Genomic DNA, 24,187 nt, shown 5'->3' on the forward strand with positions numbered 1-24,187 from the left:
CAGAGGTCCTAACTTCAATCCTAAGAGAGAGAGGGAGAGAGAGAGGGAGGGAGAGAGGGAGGGAGGGGGGGAGAGAGGGAGGGGGGGAGGGAGGGAGGGAGGCAGGCAGGGAGGGAGGGAGGGAGGAAGGAAGGACAGATGAACTGTGGAAAGGAAGCAATTCCAAGTACAGTATATGATAACTTGCCAACTGGTTTTATATAAGGTAATAAAAATATTAACAAGATTCCTTGTCTAGAATTCTACTGGCCTACATGAATTTTTTTTTTTTTTTTTTTTTTTGGCTAGTGACAATATTAGAAAAGGTGTACCATAAGACACTTGCCTGGGTGTAGTGGCGACCATCTGTAATGTCTGCACTTGGGAAGCTTATGCAGGAGGATCACTGTGAGATCGAGGCCACCCCTGGCTACATGACTTCAAGGCCTGGACTACATAGTGAGACCCTGTCTCAAAAAAACCAAACAACAACAACAAAAAATCCCCCAAAATGTTGAATTATCCTAGTGGATTAGCAACCAGCAAAGCCAATGATAAGCTAAATTAAACAAGATTATGTGATTTCCAACAAAAAGTAAAGGGGAAAGGGGAATTAAAATCAAATTTGTTTTTTCCCATTTGATTGACTTTCCCATTTACTGGTCTGTCCTGGTTTCTGCTGCTAAATTTCCTCACACAACCCACTCTCTGAGCCACTTCTGTGCTGTTCTGAGTTTGCCACCACCCAACCCTGCGTACCAGAACAGAGCCCCTGCACCTAGATGTGTGCACCTATGTGCATGACTGCATAGTGTGCCTAGGATCCATCAGTCAAGAGCCATGTGCTGACAGTCACGTGTCAGGAATCAGCTGCGCAAAGGCCGTTGAACGCACCTGCACAGCTCCCGGAGGGTGGGGCCTTCCCCGCGTGCTTGCCTCCCAGCGTCCTTAGCGCCACTTTGCCGCCAGGAAACGGCTTATGCGGTTTCCTTCGCTGGGTCTTCGTCTCAGCCTTGATTTAAACGACTGCTGTGGGATTTTAAGTTCGTCACCCCACAATGCAGCGTGAGCCTGCTAAGAAGAAGCCGGAGAAGAAGGCAGAAAAGCCGTTGTTTGACGCTGCATCCTTTCGGAAGGACCTGCTGGCTGGCGGGATCGCCGCGGCTGTGTCCAAGACAGCCGTGGCTCCCATAGAGCGAGTGAAGCTGCTGTTGCAGGTGCAGGTGTCGTCGAAGCAGATCAGTCCCGAAGCACGGTACAAAGGCATGGTGGACTGCCTGGTGCGGATTCCTCGCGAACAGGGTGCGTATGGCAGACCCAGACCGCCTCTCCCCTCTTCCTAAATGGCGGTGGGTGGGGGGTGGGGGACATGGTCACGACTGTTAGCCATGTCTTAACCTTCCAGAATTTTGTTACTTGACCAACCTTAGGCTCTGCTTTACCAGGGCCAAAAAGGCTTTAAACCTAACCAGTCCTCTTGAAGACCAGACCATCGTCTGTTTCCCTAAATTTCTTTTGCAGCACGATTGACATTTTGGTACACCTGGACTGTCCCAGAAAGTAACTGACTTCCCAGAATTGAGGGAGATGTTATTAGGCACACTGCTGGATATTATTTTTTTCCCATTAATATTGAAATGGCTTGAGGAAATAAGTAATGAAAACACTTTGTGAACAGTTGAAGTGCCTTCAAGTCCAGAGCAATCCTTTCTTGTACACCTAGGTCTAGGGTAGGATCCTCTCATAAAAAAGCATTTTTTTTTAGCCAGTCTTGGTCTGCGGTACTGAAGAGACTAAAGCAAGAGGATCACTTGAACCAGGGAGTTTCAGGTCAGACTGGGCAAGTAGCAAGATCCCTGGCCTTTACGAAAAAGAAAACAAGTTTCTCCCCAGGGATGTTACAGGTTTTTCTGCTTTGTTGGGTAGAATTTATGTGGTGGTAGAGGTGGAGTACAGTCTTAAGGCAAATTGCATTTAGAATCCCTATCTGTGAGTTAAATTCAGATACTTCATAGCAAGTGGTTTGCTTCTCCCCGTTCTCATTCATTTTGCAAAGTAAATGCCCCTAAGCTTTTACAATAGTAAGAACCCATCTTCCTTGGCCTATATTTATTCTAAGACCTCTCAGAAATACAGGCCTTTTTAAGGTTAGCTCATCTGCTTTAATTAGTCAGATAAAGTGAAGTGAAGTTTTTAGTCGGATTGTGCTGACCGGTGCAATATTTATTTTGTAATTCAAATGCTTTTAAACTATTGAAACCAAAACATAGTCAATATAGTGCTATATTGGGCCAGGGATTTAGCTCAGTGGTGCCACCGCCTGCCTTGCAAGTGCAAGGTCCTGAGTTTGATCCCCGGTACCAAAAAATAAATAAAAAATTTTAAAATGTAGTGCTATATTTTTGTAATTTAAATGTTTTTTTTAAAACTATTTAAACCAAAACATAGTCAATATGACTCTTCTAACTTGAGTTAATGCTAAATATTCCTCTAATCTCTGCTTTTTTACCTTTTAAGATGAGATAATCATAAGCAGAGCTTTAAAATGTTTTCTATTTTTATGTACAAAGGCATTACTACAAATACACCCTAATATAGCTTATGCTAAGGGATTGGTAATTCAAAATAAGGATGATGTTGCCATCTAGAGGCAATTTCGGAAACGTATAGAGAAAGTTTCTTTAGTACAAAGGGAGTTATAATCCTAAATTGCAATGATAGGAAATGCAAGGGTCAGAAATGCTGTACATATCTATGGCTAGGCACAGTCCAGTCCTACACAATTAAGACTCACCCTGCGACCTGAATGACTTTTATATCTTCCACTGGACATCAGCATAGCAGTAAATCTGTTTATTTTTTTTAATACTTATTTTACTGAATAACACATTGTGAAGCGCTTAAAAGTGCAATATATGGTACTGAATAATTCATTAGGGCTGAAGTAGTAGTGACCAATACAGACTATTCTTTTAAAATTTTGACCACAAAGGGAAGAAGAGAGCGAGTGAGCACTGGAGCAAGAATGGACAGATGACAAGCAGCCAGAGAGTACAATACAATTTGTAGAATTTAGCTGTGGGAAAGAATGAGGGCACTGTTGAGGTAGAGGAGAAAGAAAAACAACATTCACTGTGAGATATAGGAAAGGAATGGCTTGTATTTTTTTCCCATGAAGTAGCAAATGAGATTCACCTACTGAGAGAAACTAAATATGGTAACAGTTGAAGGTCTGGGGATGTTGCTCGGCAACAGGGCACTTGACTAGCATGCATGAGGCCCTGGGTCCAATCCCCAGTATCAGTAAAGCTTGTTTATTATTATCTAATCCTAGCACTTAATTCTGAATTACTTAGAAATGCAAACTATATGGAATATAGCTTTATACACTGATTCCAGTATTACAACTACCATATATGGAAGTGGAGGAAAAATTATACTTTTGTTCAGAACTTTATGAAGAGTTGGTCATTACTGTGAAAACTATGTCAGCAGCTGTACTTTTAAAATTTGTCTACCTGTTATATAATGTTTGTCATCACTTCATTCACAATCATTGTTTGTGTATATGTCCAAATGTATTTACTAAATAAGCCCTTCTTTTAAAATGTCGATGTCTGTGTATCTTTTGTGTGTGTTACACGGGAGATTGAACCCAGAGTCTTTTATTTTAAATTCTTTTATTGGTACATTTTAAGTATACAATACGTTTACATTATCATTGGGTACTTGTACCTGTACATGATGTCTCTTGGTTCTTATTTTTTTCCCCATTACCTGTGCACCCTTCACCCCCTCCACCCTTCCCTATTTACATAGACTTCATTTCCATCTTTTTTTTCTTTTCCCATAATTTTTCCTTTCCCTTCTTTCCTTTTCCCTTCCCCTCCCACCACCCCTACACCTTTGGACCTTTTCCTATTTCAAATTATGAATTATTCATTTTAATCCTTATTTACACTTTCAGTTTCTCACACAGGAGAAACTATTAGGTATTTACACATGTGTGTCCTATTTATTTCACTTAAGAGTATGGCTTCAGTATGCATCCATTTAGCTGTAAATGTCTCTAATTTCTCCTTTATGGCTGAGTAGTACTCCATTTTATTAAAAAAGCACATCTTCTTTATCCAGTTTCCAGTTGATGGGCACTTGGGCTGTTTCCAAGCTTTAGCTATTACAAACTGTGCCGCTATAAACATGGGTGCACATATATTGCTGTGGTATGATTCTTTTAATTCTTTTGGGAAGATACCCAGCAGGGGAATAGCTGGGTCCAATGGGACCTCTAGCCCTAGTTCTTTGAGATATCTCCATATTGATTTCCATAGTGGTTGCACCAGTCTGCACTCCCACCAACAATGGAGAAGGGTTCCTTTCTCCCCACACCCCCACCGGCATTTGTTACTGGTTGATTTCTTGATAGCAGCCATTCTTTGTGTGGTGAGGTGGAATCTCAGTGTTGTTTTCATCTGCATCTCTCAAATGAGCAGTGATGTTGAACATTTTTTCATATATTTATTTGCTGCTTTTATTTCTTTGTTTGAGAAATGTCTGTTCATTTCAGATGCCCATTTTTGAATTGGAACCCAGAGTCTTTACATGGAGCTACTTACCAGCCTATTATTTTTGAGACACAGTCACACTAAATTGCTAAATTGCCCAGGCTTGAACTTGTGATACTCCTGTCAGACTATCAGAATTCAATGTGTCTTAATTACAACAGATTCATTATAAGTAGAGGCAAATACAGTATTTGACTGTCATATCTATAACATGGTGATAGCTTACCAATTTATTAAAATGAGTAAATCCTTTAAATTCCTTATTTCCTTAATTTAGGAATAAAAATTAAAGGAATAAAAACTTCCTTATTTCCTTAAAATAAGTGAATTCCTTTCATTTCTCTTTATATGACAGTTGAGGGCATTATCTTGATTTTTTAAAAAATTGACAAGGTGGTTAATGACTTTATTTCATTTGTGGATAGCACAAGGAATAAAATATTTATTGTTTATAGGAGTCAAGTCTGTTGGGTTGAAAATAACCATGCTAGATCATTCTGGAATTTTAGTCGAATCTATAGTCAGAGATTATATTTTCTGGGATTCACCTTCTCTATCACTTTGGAAAATCAAGACACATGTTTATCTCAAGTGTTCTAAAGTTTCTCTTGTTTTTTAATATTGTCTAATTTTATTGACTTCCTTTACTTAGGAAATGTGAAATGAAATCTCAGAAGACACAAGTATATGTTCTCTATTATCTTCTTTATCTCATTCTTTCCATCCTAAGGATGTTTACCCAATTAAGTGGTTTTATAGATTCTATTATCAAGTTATAATTAAATCCTGAAAACATAACAAAACTTTTAAGATTCTTCCAAAACAAAGCAAATTGAGGATAATACTATCAAATGAATCACAAGAAAATAACATAGCCAAAAAACAAAGAATGAAGAATAACAGCTGATTCCATTTACTCTGAGAATTACTTGGTCATTCAATGTAGAAATGATGATAATCTAGTCAGACATGAGATAAGAAGACTACTTGAAATACAAATTCATAAATACTGTTCTCAAAAATGAAACTCACCTTACCTGTGCTTTAGGATAATAGCAAATTGTAGTTTGAAATATGACTAGCAAGATACTTGAAACAAAATACCTCAAATAAATGCTCAATTAAGCTTTAGTATCAACTAACATTTTAAGTTTCCCCTGAAAATTCTGTCTGAATACCTCTTCATTTCCTTTATCCATATACTATATTATTTTGCTTTGTTCTTATACCAGTTAGAAATACTTGTTTTCTGTCTTCCCAGCCCCTTTCCCTTAAAATATAAGCACTGTAAGGCCAAGAAATTAGTTCCTAGTACTATCTCCAGTGGATAGAACAGTGTCTCCTATGCATTAGATATCAAATAAAAGGCTTTAAAAGAGTCACTATCTCCTTTTACTTATATGTTGAGTATGTTTTACAAGTGTACATAATAGTATAGTTGCAAAGGTAGATGTTTTTGAAAAATATATAGTGCTTGGGAGTTATGCTCACTTTTTTTTTAACACTGACACCATCAAGACATGTTGGAGCTTTGCAGTCTAGACTATGTATCCAAACATGCCTAGCATTCCTATTATTGGGTAGTAAGTTGGACATATTCTTTTTTTTTTTTTTTTTTGGTACCAGGGATCGAACTCAGGTCCTTGCACTTGCGCAGCAGGCGGCAAAACCACTGAGCCAAATCCCCGGCCCCAAGTTGGACATATTCTTATGAGTTCCATTTTAAGTCTTAACTTGTTTCTCCAGAATTAAGTTCGAAGTGAATTTCTTTCAATTGTCTTAAATTTTGAAGAGATTTTTTTTTCTTAGAAATTAGATCACTTAACAGATCCTGTGCTTTAGAGAGAAAGATATCACCATTTTAGCAAATTATCATTTTTTAAATACTGCCTAAAGAATAATTTTCTCAACTTTATTGGAGAAAATTAACAAATATATTTGTGTATATTTACTATGTACATGATGATTTGATACATGTATACATTGTTTATTGATTACCACAATCAAGGTTTTTAACATCTATTATATTTGTGTGTAGTTAGAACATTTAAGATCTACTCTATAGTAAATTTCAAGTATACATAGACTATTTAAGAATAACTATAATCACCATGGTGTACATTAGACATCAAGAATTTACTCATCTTGCATAACTGAGATTTTGTGCCTTTAAACATGTCACTGTTAGTTTTCCCTGCCAACCCCCATATTCTCGTACCTACCATTCTACTCTGTTTCTATGGTACAGTGGTGCCTTGGTTCATGAACTTAATTTGTTCCATGGTTTTGGAAAAGATGGCCACTTTTGTGTTTGTAAGGGAGAAGTGGCCACTGTCATGTTTGTCACCCAGTGTAGTTTGCCAACAAAAACAATAATTTGCCACTTTTGTTTGTGAACTGAGGTACCACTATATTAGTTCAACCTTTTTAGATTCCATGCATAAGTGAGATCATGCAGCATTTGTCTTTCTGTGCCTGACTGTTTCGTTTAACATAATGTTAAGATTCACACATATTGCAAATAACATAATTTTCTTTGAAAAGGCTGAATAGTATTTCATTGTGTATGCATGCCAGATTTTCTGTATCCATTCTTCTGCTGATGAATGTGTAGGTTGATCTCATATCTTGAATATGGTGAATAATGCTGCATGGAACATGGGAATGCAGCTATCCCATCAATATATTGACTTCAGTTTCTTTTAATATATATCCAGTAATGAGATTGCTGGATCATATGGTAGTTGCATTTTTAGCTTTTTGAGGAACATCCAAATTGATTTCCAAAAGGGCTGTACTAATTTACATCCTCACCAACATCATATAAGGATTCCCATTTCTCAATAGCTATTCTAACAGGTGTGAGGTGATTGTTTCATTCTGGAATATAATAGTTCTGAATTTCAACAGTTACACAGTGACTGAATTGTGACAGGTGTCAGTCCATTAAAATTGAGGTGGCGAGATTATTGACCTTAGTTTTTTCCAGTATTTTTCAGATTTTTGGAAAGTGCCTTCAATTGAAGTGGATCCCTTTTCTGGCCAAACTTCCAGCCCCCATTTATGATGAATGGTTCCAGAACATGAGACAAATTAAACCTCTCTGCCTTTAAAAAAAAAATGGTTCCATGATATAAAAACAAAGGCACTTTAGCTTTTTAAAAATCCTTTTCTCATTCTCTTGGGTATATGTACAAACCAGTAAGTAGATATATTTGTTCTTTTCACCATACTCACTTGTAACAGCCTTGTCATCATAGGAGTTGTACATCAAGGTTTGGGAATGAGGCTGACAGTTATTAACTTCTGTCAAATCTTAATAAACTCTGTGTTTCTACTCTTAAAGATCTCTGTATTCAACTGTTAATGCTTTCTATGAATTTTAAGTGTTCAAGGCTTTTTTAAAAATTCACTAATTGCAGTAGACTGCATAGTTAACACGACCTTTCTTCTTTCTGTGAAGACATGCATGTTTTAGAAAACTTTTCTCATAAGAATATGTCTTAGTTCAAATAGTTAAATTTATTAAAACTGGAAATTCTTTAATAACAATGCAATGTGGGTTTATATATTTGTATGTTTCCTTTTGTAGGTTTCTTCAGTTATTGGAGAGGCAATCTGGCAAATGTTATCCGATATTTTCCAACACAAGCTCTAAACTTTGCTTTTAAGGACAAATACAAGCAAATCTTCATGTCTGGAGTTAATAAAGAAAAACAGGTAATTATATTTCAACATCTCTAAAATTTAAAAATGGTTAGATTTGTCTTACCTGTTGTGTTCGCTTTCCTGTGACTGGGACAAAATACTCAACACAGCTTAAAGGATGAGTGAGGGGTTTAACTTGGCTTATGGTTTGGGGGGATTTAATGATCCAGGGCCCTTCCAAAAGAAGGTAATGGTACCTCAGTTCACAGAAGTAAATGAAAGTAGGAAAAGAATATATGATCAAAATGGGAATCTTAACAAAATAGAAACCATAAAAAAGAACCAAACAAATTCAGGAGCTAAAAAATACAGTGACAAAACTGAAAAACCCACTAGAGAGCTTGAACAACAGACTCCATCATGCAGAAGAAAGAATTACTGAATTCAAAGACAGGTTATTTGAAACTATTCAATTAAAGAAAAAAAATGAAAAATTGTGGAGAAAATATAGGGAAGTATCAGATACCATCAAATGTATGCACATAAAAATTATGGAAGCACAAGGAGGAGAAAAAGAGGAAGAAAACTTATTTTAAAAAACTGTTTTAAAAATTCTCAAACCTTGGGATGGCTATGGATGAAGCCCAGAGGACTTCAAGCTAGAATCTTTTTTTTTTTGGTACTGGGGATCAAACTCTGGTCCTTGCACTTGCGGGACAGGTGGCAGAACCACTGAGCTAAATCCCCAGCCCAAAAACAAAGAATCTTGAAAGCAGCAAATCTTGAAATCATCACATATAAAGACCAGGAGGAGGAGGGTGACATATTTAAAGTGCTAAAAGAAAAAAAAAAATGCCAAAAAAATGCCAACTAAGAATACTATACCTGGCAAAGTTGTCCTACTAAAATACAGGACAGGGCAAGGGATTTAGCTCAGTGGTTTCGCTGCCTGCTACGCAAGCATGAGGACCCGAGTTCGATCCCCGGTGCCTAAATAAATAAATAAATAAATAAATGAAATAAAGAACAGATAAGGATATTCCAAGATAAACAATCTAAAGGATGTCATCACCATGAGACCAACCTTAAAAGAAATACTAAAGGGAATTCTCTGAGTTTAAATTAAAGGACACTAAGTAGTAATATGAAAACATGGAAGCTCACTGGAAAAGACAACTATGTAGTCAAGTTCATAATCTAATACTGTAAAGATGATTTGTACATCACATTTAACTCAAATATAAAAGTTAAAAGACTAACGTTAAAATAGATCACATTGCTTAATAATGGGGATACATTCTGAGAAATGTATAATTAAGCAGTTTCGTCACTGGTAACAGGATGTATTTACACAAACCTAGATAGTGTAGCTACCACACACCTAGGATATGTGATATATGTATGTGTATATTTTTATAGGCTTATTACTCATAGGACCATGTTGAACAAAGCACATGATTAAATCAAGCAGAAGGGAAGGCCTGGAGGCATATCACAGTAGTAAAATATGTGTCTTACATTTGTAAGATCCTGGGTCCAATACACAGCACACACAAAGAAGAAAACAGATTAAATTAAGAATAAGAAAAAGTGATGTGATCAAGAGACGTAGTAATCATAAGATGTATAAGGCTGCTGATTGTAATAATGGCATACTGTTTTATGTAAGCTTTTAAATAAATAAGAGTACACTCAAATAATAAAAAGTGTAGTAAATACACAAGTAAACTAGTCATTTATTATTATCAAGTGTGTACTAATATGTACTACACATAATATGTGGGCTGTACTTTTATACAGTTAGCAGTGTAGTGTTTTACACAGCATTACCATAAACACGAGTAATGTGTTATGCTACAACTGAGTTTGTATAAGCAACACTTGTAGCCAAAATACCTCAAGTACGTAACTGATGATACATCTCAAGAAACAAAAACAAACCAAACTCAAAATTAGTAAAAGAAATAATAACGCAGCAGACATAAAAAGATAGACTAAAAAATATAAGATAAGTGAAGAGCTGGTTCTTTGAATAGATAAACAATATCTAGATAAACAAACCCTAAGGTGGACTAAGAAAAGACTCAAAGTCAGACTTGATAATGGAGACTTTACACCTGACAGCACAGACATACAAAGGACCATTAGACATTAGTACAAACAACTAAACGCCAACAAGTTTTATAACATAGATGAAATGGACAAATTCCTGGACACACACCTTACCAAGACTGAATCATGAAGAAATAGGAAACCTGAATGGAAAAAGAAAAAAAAAAACCCATACAGAAAAATAAAAAGATAAAAATCTAAACAGACCAATAACAAGTAGTGAAACATCTACAAAAGCAAAGCCCAGGACCAGACAGCTTCACTGCTGAGTTCTTCTAAGCATTTAAAGAACTAATACCAGTTTTTCTTAAATTATTGCAAAAAATGGAAGAGGAGGGAATTTTTCCAAACACATTCTATGAGACGGGTACATAGGCCATAGTCCTTGATGAACACTGATACAAAAATCCTCAATGAAATACAAGCAAACTGAATATAACAGCACATTTGTTATGCTTTGGGTCTAGATGTCCCCCCAAAGCTCATGCAATATTTTTTGGAGGTGGGTGAATCTAGAGTGTGTGATGCTTGGATTAAGGGCATGCAATGATTACTAAACCACTACATGTGAGGATTGGTTTGGCCCTTGACAGTTAGTAATGTGGCCCCAAAAGATTATAGACTTTTAGCATTATTATGTGACCTTTACTGAAATTTTTCATTACTTGATTGCACAGTACTCGAGTGTAGACTTGCCCCCAAGACAGTTCTTCACTTAGTGCAACCCAGGCAAGACAAAAGGTTAGATACCTATGTCCTAATCCCAGTTGTTTGAATAAGATAAAAGGAGCAGAAAGACACTGTTAAGATCCCTTATTGCTTTTTGCTACCTTGTGTGTGCCATGTTTTTCTTCTCTGCAATGCCTATTTGCCGTTTATCCTGCCTTGGAGCCAGCCAATTATGGACTGAAATTTCTACGAACTGTGAGCTAAATAAATCCTTTCCCTTTAAACCTTGGATGTTGGGTATTTTGTCTTAGCAACAAGAAAGGTAACTAATACAATATTCAAAACATTATTCACCATGATCAAGTGGAATTCATCCCAGGGATACAAGGATGGCTCAACATATACAAACCAATAAATATAGCACATCAACAGCATGAAGGACAAAAACCATATGACCATCTCAGTATTTCAATTTATACAATGAACAGATCCTCCAGATAGAAAACCAGTAAGGAAACATTGGAATTGAACTATGCTTTAGACTAAATGGACGTAACAACAGAAATATACAGAACATTCCATTCAGCAGCTGAAGGATGCACATTCTTCCTGAATGCACGTGAAACATTCTTCAGATAGATCACATGTTATGCCACAAAGCAAGTCTTAGCAAATGTAAGGAGATTGAAATCATATCAGATATCTTTTCTGACCATAATGGAGTGAAACTAGAAATAAATAACAGGAGGAATTTATAATATATTAATAGTTTAAATTATTAACATAATAATTGAAACTCATTAATACTTATACATTGCCTGTCCTGAGTCTATTTTGTTTTCAGTTTTAAAATGATGGGGCAGGTTTTATTACACAAACACTTTCAGAATCATTCTGCATAAACAAGTTCTGCCACCATGCTCTGTCTCCTTCTTTCCTCTCTTTCCTTCCTTGTATTCTCCCTTCTCAATCTTCTGTCAACAGATTGGCCATACTATTAATACATGTTCGGCCTAATTGTGTCATTTTTTTCATAGCTCTGATTTTCACTATCGGAAGTGTCCTGATTTGAATGATAAATTATATTCACCCAGTTATCTACCCAAAAAGTCAGTAATCTGCCTTCTTGCACCTAGGAAGGAAAAAAAAGATTAAATAGAATTTAAGATCTACTCTATACCGTTATGCTACATACCATGTTTGGTTTGACTTATTGTACTAATTTTAAGAAGCTGAGAATGATTGGAATTGCCTCAGGGAAAAAAGAGTTTATTGTAATCATACACTGACAGTTTGACCTTGAACCAAAGTCAGCTCTAGGGACCAAATTAGCAAAAATCACACCTCAGGTAAACCTCATTGACTATGATAAAGCTACTGCACAAAGTTTCTTTGTTGTTCTCATCCAAGTTACCTATTATAGATTTAATTACCTGATTTTTGTGTGTATATTCATTCTTTCTCAATATTGCTCACTTTTAACTTATTTTTTATTCCTTTTAAGTTCCAGAATAATATCATAGTCATCTTTTAAGATCTTTCTGCAGAGCAGCGCATCTTAACCTGGGATGCATTGATGCTTCAGGAATACCTGAACACACTAAAAGTATATATTTATACATGTGTGATTATTCTTAGTAGGGGATCTATCTGCAGCTTTCAGTGTCTCAATGAAGTCTGAAGTGTTTTTTTTAAGTTACTTAGTAAGTTTTCCATTTCTGTTCCTACAGCATGCGTCCTGGACAGCTAGTGATGTGGCCCCAAAAGATTATAAACTTTTAACATTATTATGTGACTTTTACTGAAATTTTTCATGTCTTGATTGCACGGTACTTGAGTGTAGACTGCCCCCAAGACAATTCCTCTTTACTTAGTGCAACCCAGGCAAGCCAAAAGGTTAGATACCCATGCTTCGATTCCCAAAAGAGAGATGACTCTGCCTAGCTCATCTTGGTTTGCCAGATTTCTATGGATTAGTTACCCTGATGTCACAGGCAATCTCTTGATCTAATTGTCTTATATGATCATAGATATTTACACAGAACTGAGGGGCTTCACTTAAAAGGAGCCATCAGAGTCTGGAAAAATTAAGTGGTGTCACCAGTGTACTTGTACTTTATTAAATAGTATTGATTGAATACATATTTCTGGGTGAGAGCCTATGACTTATTTGTGAAATAAACAGATTCTGAGTGAAGACTGTTGGCCTCCAAAAAGTAAAAAAAAAAACAACTCCAGATTTCTCTACTGATAAGTGGATAAATAAATTTGTTACTGTATATCCATAATAAAGAATAATACAGTGGACCCTTGACTTACAAACTCAATTTGTTTGCAAGGGCTGGTTGTAACTTAGGTTGGCTGTAAGTCAAGATTATTTTTCCCCATAAGAAATAATGGAATACCCATAATGCGTTTTTTGGTTTTTGTTTTTTTTTTGATACCCGGGATCGAACTAGGGACCTTGTGCTTTCAAGGCAGGCAGTGGCACCACTGACCTAAATCCCTGGCCCACCCCCCATAATGCATTTTGAACCTCTCAAAGCACCCCCTGACTAAACTTTTTGTAATCAAAAAGGGTTATAGAATGTGCATAATTTACCAGAACACAAATAATTTTTCTAAAAAGTTATTCACTGAAAAGTATTCACTAAAAGGCCGGGGATTTAGCTCAGTGATGCTGCTGCCTGCCTCACAAGAGCAAAGTCCTGAGTTTGATCCCCAGTACCAAAAAAAAAAAAAAAGGATTCACTAAAAAGTTATAAAATGTGCCTTGTTTACCAGAAACAATTTCATACTGTACTCACCATTCAAGTTGACATTTTTGGCTTGCAGGAAGAGAGGATGAAATGGAAGGTGGTTATTGTTTGGAAGGAGAGTCCCCTTCAATAAGAACATCAGGAATCTGGCTCTCTGGTGTTCTTTCTTTCCTTGGAAGTCTGTAGCCTGCTAGGACCTGCTTCTGGCTTATTAGGTCCCAACCTTTTCAGATGTAAAAACTGGTTTAAGGTTGTCTCTTTCTGACTTTTAACACCTTTTTGTAGTATGACATGACATTGTCATTAAGCAAGTGAATGCAAAGATTGGCTTTTTCTCTGTCTGGGTGGGTCTTTTCTACAAATGTTTGGAGGTCTGTCCATTTTTTCAGGATTTCCTTTTTTTCAGAAGAACTTTGCTTGCACTGATTGTTGATATTCCCCCTCCTCTTCAGAAAGCTCCTCAGCTGCCATTCACTGCTGCTTAGCAAAAAGTCACTGAAGTTTCTTTATAGACAGTTCCTCTGAGTGTTCCTCCACCAGTTCCTAAACATCACCACTGTCTACCCGAAAGCTTATGGCCTCTGTTATAGTGACAGTGTCATCAGGGTCAGTTGACCACAGGGTTAGTTGAAGGTTCAGGCTCCTCTACACAGCCTTCAAAGTCTCTCTCCTGTATAATTTTATGCCACACTTTCTCCCAAGGAGATCTCAGTGTTCTTAGAGAGCCATTGGCCCAGGATTTCTCAACCTCACATAGGAAAGACTGGCATTCGGGTAGTAACTTTGGTCGTAAGTTAAAACTAAAATTCCAGTCGTTACCCAACTTGTTTGTATGTGAGGCCAGTCATAACTCAAGAGTCCACTGTATTTGCAGTAATACAGAGTGAAGTAGTATTATATGCTCCAACATGAATAAACCTTAAAAACATTGTTAAATGAGACAAAAACAACATAAAAGATGACATAGTATATGATTCCATTCATATACTATATCCAGAATAGGCAAATCTATACAGATCAAAAGTAGATATTAGTGACACAAAACAAGTATGAGGTTTCTTTTGGCATAATGAAAGTTTTAAAACTATAGTAATGATTACAATTTATAATATCCTAACAATTCATTGATTTACATATTTTACATGGATAAATTATATGAACTATATCTCAGTTAAAGAATTAAATAATCCTAACCTCAAGAAACTCACAATCTATAGAAGTATGAATGTATACAGATAATTATAAATTGAAATAGGAAATGGTTGTAAGTACTATTTAAAGTCTAGGGCATGTTGACACTTTATATGTATTGGTGCTGTGATTCATCTTTACTTCTCTGACAGATTAAGTTTCTACAGAAAGAGGGTATGATTATATAAAGTTTTAGAGGGTTGAAGATCAGAGAATATTTCATGAAGGAAAACCTGAATTTAGAGCATAAAACAATAAGCATTTCCTAAAATAAACTAGGAAGGACATTCCAGGCCAACAGAAAATTAGAAGTTCCAAAGCTATCTGAGATCTAAAATTATTATTAGAAATAAGAGCAGGAGAATATATCAAGAACCTAAACTTGACCAGAATATTACTTTAATATATTTAATGGTTACAGTGATGTTGTTCCCTGGGTTTTCCATAACAGTTTCAATTCAAATGCTTATTTCTTTTTCCACGAGCCCTCAATGTTGAAAAGCAACCTGCTAAACCTAAAAGTGCTCATTTTAAATATTTATCAAAAAGAATTATTCTTGGGGCTGGGGATTTAGTTCAGTGGTTCTGCTGGCTGCCTCGCAAGCTCAAGGACCCAAGTTCAATCCCTGGTACCAAAAAAAAAAAAAAAATTATTCTTCAACAGCTCAGATGAACTAGTAGACCAGTAGTAGTAGCTTTAATTTACATGCCACTCAACTACATTATTCTTGGTGTCTGCCAATTTTCATGTCATCATCTGACCGTAATTAAATATATATTTCTGAACTATTCAAATTTAATTCACCTAAAATTACAGAATAAAATTGGGACATTATAAAATACTGTACTATAGGGCCAGGGATTTAGCTCAGTGGTTCTGCCACCTGCCTCACAAGCGCAAGGACCCAAGTTTGATCCCCAGTACCAAAATAAATAAATAAATAAATAAATAAATAAATAAAAAATAAAATACTGTACTACCAATTCCCTCCAAAAACAAGAGCAAAACTAAAGCCTGATGTTAAATGGAACTTATGATCTACTATACAAGTACCTTTATGCTGCATATCATGTTTGATGTGGGTTTTCAGAAAGAAATTGACTCTGATTACTTCAGGAAAAAAGAGAATAATTGTAATGATAACTGACACTTGAATTTGAACCAAAAATAGCTGTAGGGAGCAAATTAGATTTTGTCTTTCTCTCCCAAGTCACCTGGTCTGTGTTTGTACCTGCTTTTTTTGTGTGTTTACTCTGTTTTCTTATTATTGCTCACCTTTTTTTTTAAACTTACCTGGTTTAAGTTCAGTGTCCGTATCCTAGTGAGACTTTATGGCCTTTTTATGAGTCAGAGGTACTTAACTTGGGGTCCATGGATTCTTTCAGGAAGACCTTAAGTACACTAAAAGTTTGTATTTGTACATGTGTAATTTTTCTCGGGAGAAAATAATAGTAGCATTAACAAAAAATGTATGCAGTCTAAAGTGCTAATTATCTCATGTGGCCTCTTTCACTGGAGAACGTTAAAATATCCATGAACTTAAGTACATCAGCATCTAAAGTGTATCGCCCAGGCTGCCTAGTGAGAAACAGACTATAGGCTGGAGATGTGGCTCTGTGGTAGAGTACATGTCTGTCATCCACCAGGACTTGGGTTCTATTCATCACCCCACCCCACTCCCAAGGAAAGAAGGAAAAGAGGGAGGGAGGGAGGGAAAGGGAAGGGGAATGGAGGAGAAACAGCTACGGGTAATGTATCATCATTCATGCTTAATTGTATAAATGCAGCTTGTAAATTTGGTTTTTAACATTTACAAAAAATAGTTTTCTAAATGTTTTAAACAGAATCTGTAATTTAATAAGGACTTTTAAAAAAATTATGTTTCAGTTCTGGAGATGGTTTTTGGCAAACCTGGCTTCTGGTGGAGCTGCTGGGGCAACATCCTTGTGTGTTGTGTATCCACTAGATTTTGCCCGAACCCGGTTAGGTGTTGATATTGGAAAAGGTATGGAATTTTAGGTATATTAACTTTTCCTTGTGTTATTTATTATATAATTATGCTATATCAATAGTGTTATCAAATACAGCCTATGAGTTTATTCTCAACCAAATGGTAGTTGTAGCACCTAAAGTATACTTTTTTTCTTTTACCTTAAAAGAGAAAGGGGGAAGGCCCATTTTAATAGAAAAATGAACACAGAGGCTGCTTATAACTCAGTTTCTTTTTTTTTGCTGAGTGATTTCTCCATGTACCTTATTCTTGTCCAAGTTAGATGTATAACTTTCATCTTGGAAATTCCCTTTGCCTCACCTAAGTATTTTCTAATAACTTCTGGTAATTTTATTTTATTTTAACTTTATTTTTTATTTTTTGAGACAGGGTCTCACTATGTAGTTTAGGCTGGCCTTGCACTCATTATGTAGCCTAGGTTGGCCTCTAACTTGTGGCAGTTCTTCTGCCTCAGCCTTCTGAGTGCTAGAATTACAGGTGTGTGCCACCAAGCAGTTATTTGTGGTAATTATAATGAGGTATTTTAAGTCAGATTGCTTGAATTAGATTGCTTTTATGAGAGATTAATTTTTCAGTTAATTTCTTTTAAAATACTACTTGAAATCTCGAATATCTTACATGACTAGAAGAAGGATTTTGATTTGTACCTTCTTTCTAGGTGAAAGTTTCAGGTTATTTAGATCTCTAAAATGTTTGCTTTACTTTTGATTAAGGTGTTTGATATATAACATTGCTAATAATTTTTAATGGCTTTATTTTAGGCCCTGAAGAGCGACAATTCAAGGGTTTAGGTGACTGTATTGTGAAAATAGCAAAATCAGATGGAATTGTTGGTTTATACCAAGGGTTTGGTGTTTCAGTTCAGGGGATCATTGTGTACCGAGCCTCTTATTTTGGAGCTTATGACACAGTTAAGGTAATTTGGGGCTTTACCTTGGTTATATTAAATAAATGTTCATGTCTTTTTATTCTTATTAGTAATGTGCTCAATATATATGTTACTTTTAATTATGCAAATCGAAATAAATGATAACAGAGACATGAAATTGTATTTAATCATTACTGCAATGACCTAATTAAATTATAAGTATTATGGATCTGACTATATATAAAGCATGTATCAAACTCGTAGGCTTTCATGATGTTTGCAGTGTACACCATGTGACACATGGAAACATACTAATTAGGCTTGTATCATCAAAACTTCAGCATATAGAAAAACATCTATCAGTTTTTCTGCTTTTTTAAACTTTATTATCACTTTTTATATGCATTTAATAACTTACTATTACTATTGTGGGAAAGCCTAATTGTTGTTATACCTTGGTTATCCATTAGATACTATTAAATTCTGTGTTCTACAAGTTGCTTTGCAATTTGCCTTTTCATTTCTAGGAAGCTTGTTAAGTATTTTACATCCTCTCAATGTTCTGACATACTTTATTTTTTAAATTAATTTTATCGGTACATTTTAGATATGTATGATGATAACATTCATCATATGGAATTTGTACCTGTAATGATATATCCTTCCCTCCCTTCCCTTCAACCCCCTTCCCCCTCCTTATTTACAAAAGCTTTGTTTCCATTGTTTCCTTTATTATCTTTTTCTCCTTTTCCCTTCCTTCTTTTCTCCCCACTCCTCCCTGCCCCCCCTTCCCAGTTGAACATTTCCTTACTATTTCACAATATCTGTTATACATTTTGGGCCTTACTTACACTTTAGGTTTCTCTGGCATAGTTTGAAACCCTCACTTTCAAGATAAATATCCTGGGAAAGTTAAATAATTTATTTATTAATAACATGTAAAAGTCCATACGCTTAATTGCTACACCAAAATGCCTCCAAAAGGAAGCACTGAAACTGATGTCAACATTACTTGTTGAATAAATTTAAACTTGAGGAAGATTTTATATCTACCATCTCATTAGTATAAATGTAGTTGAGTGTCATTTTTATTGTGGTGTGGACATATTACTTCAGTTTTTAGTGTATTTTTTAGACAGACTAGTGAAAATTATAGCATCTAAGTACATATAATCATAGAAAAATGTATATCTACTGTCCCTCTGCTTTTCTCTATTATCTCCTGCAATAGTTATTTTAAAAATGTAGGAATATTTCTTCCCAGTTTAGAGCTTTACAGCTACTCATCAAATTATTTGTTTATGATAATGGCAGGCATTCTTTCAATTTTTTCAACTCCGCAAGGAAGAGCCATGGAAGAATTCTTTTGCTTATTGGCTGCCATCATTTCTAGTCATTGGTTTCATTAAAAACATATCCCTTTAACAGAAGATACGCCATTTTTTCAACTATACCTTTGAAATAAGGTAATGTGTGTCACTGGCCTTTCTTACTGAACTTGCTACTATTAAATCCAAAGAGTTTTCATTGCATTTTAAATATAATTGTACCTTCTTTCATATATTTATAAAAATTATCCCATGAGTTTAGAATTTAAGATATCTCAGAAATTTAGATGGTTACTTGGCATATTTTTCTTTTCTAGGGCTTATTACCAAAACCAAAGGAAACCCCATTTCTTGTCTCGTTTTTCATTGCTCAAGTTGTGACCACATGCTCTGGAATACTGTCTTATCCCTTTGACACAGTTAGAAGACGCATGATGATGCAGGTATTTTATATTTAATTTGTAAGTTTAGTTGAGTTTTCCAATATCTTTGATATCTAGGTGTAATTTATTCAAATATTAGAGAAATTGTAGCAGAAAGGCAAGTCATTTGTTTTAATTAGCTAAAGTAAATACTATGATATATTCTGCCTTATATTCTTTCAGATGAAATAGTCACCATCCAGCAAATCTTCTTACTCATCTGCCATCAGAACAGAAATACCTTCTGTAGAAATATATTTGAGGGGTTGAGGGAGATGGCAGAGATTGAATGAGTATGTGTATTTTAACTAAAATGATAGATTAAGTAGAATTATGCCCAGTTACAAGACGTTGACATAATCATTTATTACATTTTGATAAATATAAATAATTTTGAACTCCAAGGATGAGAACTTGTTTATAATGACCTGTGATCTAAATACAAATTCCTAAGTCCAAATTTTGATACATCCCATCTCCGTTGCTGTTACTTGTTACAGTAATTCCTTCAGTAAATTTTTGAGTTGAGTGTTCAATCTATCCTAAGTTCTGGTGACATAAATAAGACATATCCTTTACCCAAATTTATAATCTAGTATTAAAGATATACAATTAATGGTTTAAATAAAAATGTGCATAGGTTTTAGGAATGCATAGAGAAGGAGCACCCAGATGTTTAAAGTGATTAGATGTGGCTTCTTGAAGAGCAAAGTCTCAGTGAGTAGGCTATTTCCAGACAGTGAGAGAACATTCGTAACATGGAGCAGGGTGGGGGGATGATTGAGGTAGAGCTTGAAAAGTATTCTTTTGGCCAGATCATAAGTTTCAGGAGGCCAAGTGAAAATAATGAGGCCAGAAAACTAGCATAGTAATATAGCACTTCCTATGTGCCATATACTATCTCAAACATTTTAGATTTTGATTCATTAAATTGTCAAAACAATTCTACAAACTTTGGTTCTTATTTTTATTATTTATAAAATGGTCTTAGAAGAATCCAGTAAGTCACCTGGAAGGGTAAGGCTAACCTTTTTTACTTCACTCGTAGACAGTCCTAAGAGTTATTCTTTAACATCTGTGTTTCTTCTTCCTATTCTAGTTCTAGTTTACTACACTGACACATTTTTAAAAAATCATTTTAACAAGTAATTATATAGATTTATGGAGTACAGTGTAATATTTTAATACATGTATACAATGTGTACCAATCAAATCAGGATAATTGGCATAGCCATCAACTCAAACATCAAAATCCTACATTGGGAGATTTTAAAAATGGAAAATGGGCTAGGGATATATCTCAGTTCAAATGCTCTGGGTTCAATCCTACTACTGAAAAATAATCTCTTTTTTTTTTTAAGAAAATATACATGGAAGTAGGGTGTGGTGGTACATGCCTGTAATCCCAGCACTCTGGGATGCTAAGCAGGGTTCTAGCCTGGGCTACATAGTGAGTACAAGGTCTACGTGGACTACATAGGGTGACCTTGTCTTAAAACAAAAAAAAAAAGGTAGAGGGTGCTAGGGATTCGGTTTAGTTTCAGAGGCCCTAGGATCAATCCCTAGTACCATCCAAAAAAAAAAAAAAATGGTAGTAGTATTTAACATACTTTACTTTTCCAAGGATAAAGAAGCATGACGTCTACAACTTAACTCTTACAGTGGTACAGAAAAAAACTGTGTGTGGGAGGGAGTGTGAGGGAGAATATCAGTTTGGTAGGGCTGATATAACAGGTACCACAAACTAGATGACTTAACAAATTTTCTCACTATTCTGAATGCTAGAAGTCTTCAGATCAAGATGTTGATAGTGTTGGTTTCTTCTGAAGGCCTCTCACCTTGGCTTTTAGTTTGCTGTCTTCTTCCTTTGTCTTCTCATGGTCCTTCTTTCTTTCTCCTCTTATAAGGACAATCTTATTAGATTAGGACCCACTATGGTGATCTTATTTAACATTAATTATCCTTAATGACCCCATCCCCAAATGCAGTCACATTCTGAGGTACTGGCCCTTAATTCCTCAGCACATGATTTTAGGGGTACATAATATATCCTATGACAGTTAGGCTTAATTTTGTATTTTAATTTTATGCTCTACAACTTTGTTAACCCTATTAGGAATGTTAATTTATATGTACACACTTCTGAGGATTATTTACATAGATGATCAGTTAATACTCTATTTTCCTCTCCCTTATCAATTCTTATACCTTTTTTCTTGCCTTTCTTCACCCATTGAGATCTCTAATTCAGTTTTGTTTGTTTGTTTGTTTTGTTTGTTTTTTGATTGAACTCGGGTCCTTGCTCTTGCACAGCAGGCGGCGAAGCCACTGAGCTAAATCCCTGGCCCCTAATTCAGTTTTATACTAAAGAATAGCTGATATCCTAAGAATTCCTTTAGTGTTACATAACTTAATGCTAAATGTAGGATTTTTTAATAATTAAACTGCCATCTTATTGGCAGTTACTTTCTGTTCCTAAGTTAGAATTTTTAATCATGAATGACATTTATTTTTCTGTATCTATTGAGATGATTGTGTCATTTTTCTTTTAATGTTACTGTATTGTATTACACTAATCTCTTTTCCAGAGCTAAATTTACCTAGTATGCCTGAAGTAAACCTAGCTTTGTCATAATGTATTATGTTTTGTATCCTTTTGACAATTTGATTTGTTCAGGACTTTGGTATCCATACTTCATTAACATTACTGTTATTTTAATTCCTTGTATTATCATAGTTTGACTTTTGTATCAAGCTATTCAAGCCTCACAAAATATGTTGGAAGTCTTCCCACTTCTTCTCTAAAATAATTTCTGTTAAGATTATAAGGAAACATTCGTTGAATGTTGAGTAGAACTCACTATCTGGATGTGTGATTTTCCTTATGAGTCTGTTTTGAACAACTAAATTTCATGAACAGTTACAGTATTATTCCATTCTATTGAAAAATTACACTTTTCTAGGAATTTATCCATTTCATCAAAGGGAGTTGTCATGAAGCTTTTCATATCTTGCACCTTTAATCTGTGGGTCATCTTCATTCATGTTACCTTTGCCATTTCTTTTTTTTTCTTATTTGGTACCAGAGATCAAACTCGGATCCTTGCTTGCGAAGCAGGCAGCAGAACCACTGAGCTAAATCCCCAGCCCGACCTTTGCCGTTTCTAACAACCTTCTGGCCTTTTCTCTTTTTCCCTCCAAAATTATTTCCAGAAATTTGTCCACAAAGTATTTCAAGAGTTGCATACTTTGCATGCTTTCTTTCGTTTATTTTCTATTAGCTATTGACTTTTTATATACTCTGTTGTATTTATTTTCTATTTCCCTTTTTTAACTGCTGGCTATCTGCTTATATCTGCTTATCTGTACTTTTTTCAGGGTTTTTTAAATGTCTAGGTTCATTAATTTGTTTTCTAATATTAAGGTCATTAATTTTTCTATAAATTAACACTCAAGCAGCATCTTACAAATTTAGCTAAGGAGTGTTACAATTGTTTGGTTTTCAGTATTTTCTAAGGCATTTTCCCCTAATTCAAACATTCAAAAAGGTGACTTTTCTAGTCATCTTTTTTGCTCCTAATTTCTCACTTAATTGTGGTGTGGTCTATGTAATGCCATCATTTGACATTTGTTAATCCTGATATATGGTCAGTTTTCAAATATGTCTGAAAAGTATGAATATTCTCAGAGCACAAGGTACAGTACTCAGTATAAGCTAATTCAACATAATATTAGTCTTATTTAACTTTACTACTGATCAAAAAGTATTTTAAGATAAATGATGTAAAACTGTTTTTCTTTATATAGAGTGGTGAGGCTGAACGGCAGTACAAAGGAACCTTAGATTGCTTTGTGAAGATATACCGACATGAGGGAATCAATGCATTTTTTCGTGGTGCCTTTTCCAACATCCTTCGTGGTACAGGAGGTGCTTTGGTGTTGGTGTTATATGATAAAATTAAAGAATTGTTTAATATTGATATCAAAGGTGGTTCATCAGGAGATTAAATTGAAAAATGCATCCATCTAACCTGTTGCACATACAAATTACATGCTGCCATTTGTATACATTTTGATAGGACGTTATTACTGTCAGTGTATCTTAAAGTGCTATTTCTGCAATAAAGCATAGACTTTCTTTTATTGAAAAACAAATAAGTGTATGTTTCCACTTATATTAAACTCACTGTAATGAGACATTTTACTTATAAATTGTGTATGTTGTTTAAAATTATTTTCTTACATTTGCTATGAAAATTTAATTATATAATGCTGAAATCTAAGAAATGAAAGCATCTTCTTTTAAATTTCTACTCATTTAATATACCTGTTTTCCCATTTTTAAAAAATCATACAGTATAAGAAATATTTCATGAAATTTATCAAGAGATGATGTCATCATTATGTCTGTGGAATAAATAAGCTTTCTTCCAAGACAACTCAGGTATTATTATGTATGTTACTTACAGTGTCATATAGCTTTGGTAAGCACAGATTATAGATCTGATCATTAAAATTTGATAAAGACTTTAGTGACACTGTAAAACTAATTGGAAAATAAAAGACCTAAAATGGTTTATCTGCTAATCTTTATCTTTACAATAAAGTCTTACCAAGTGTGAATTTCTCTTGTA

General features: G+C 35.0%; 1 protein-coding gene and 1 pseudogene across 1 annotated transcript; one reads left to right on the forward strand and one right to left on the reverse strand.

The window, feature by feature from the left end:
* Nucleotides 1–130: 130 nt before the first annotated feature.
* Nucleotides 131–23,840, forward strand: Slc25a31 (solute carrier family 25 member 31). The gene is made up of 6 exons (XM_004854955.3): nt 131–1,281; nt 8,137–8,264; nt 16,812–16,929; nt 17,697–17,851; nt 19,449–19,574; nt 23,361–23,840. The coding sequence occupies exons 1-6, from the start codon at nt 1,038–1,040 to the stop codon at nt 23,559–23,561; spliced, it is 972 nt and encodes a 323-aa protein (XP_004855012.1). The 5' UTR covers nt 131–1,037; the 3' UTR covers nt 23,562–23,840.
* LOC147823404 (U4 spliceosomal RNA) lies at nt 12,247–12,362 on the reverse strand (annotated as a pseudogene).
* Nucleotides 23,841–24,187: the final 347 nt, after the last annotated feature.

Source organism: Heterocephalus glaber, unplaced genomic scaffold (assembly GCF_053883595.1).
Source record: "Heterocephalus glaber isolate CG9 unplaced genomic scaffold, H.glaber_assembly_v1.0 deba00001586, whole genome shotgun sequence".
Taxonomy (NCBI): domain Eukaryota; kingdom Metazoa; phylum Chordata; class Mammalia; order Rodentia; family Bathyergidae; genus Heterocephalus; species Heterocephalus glaber.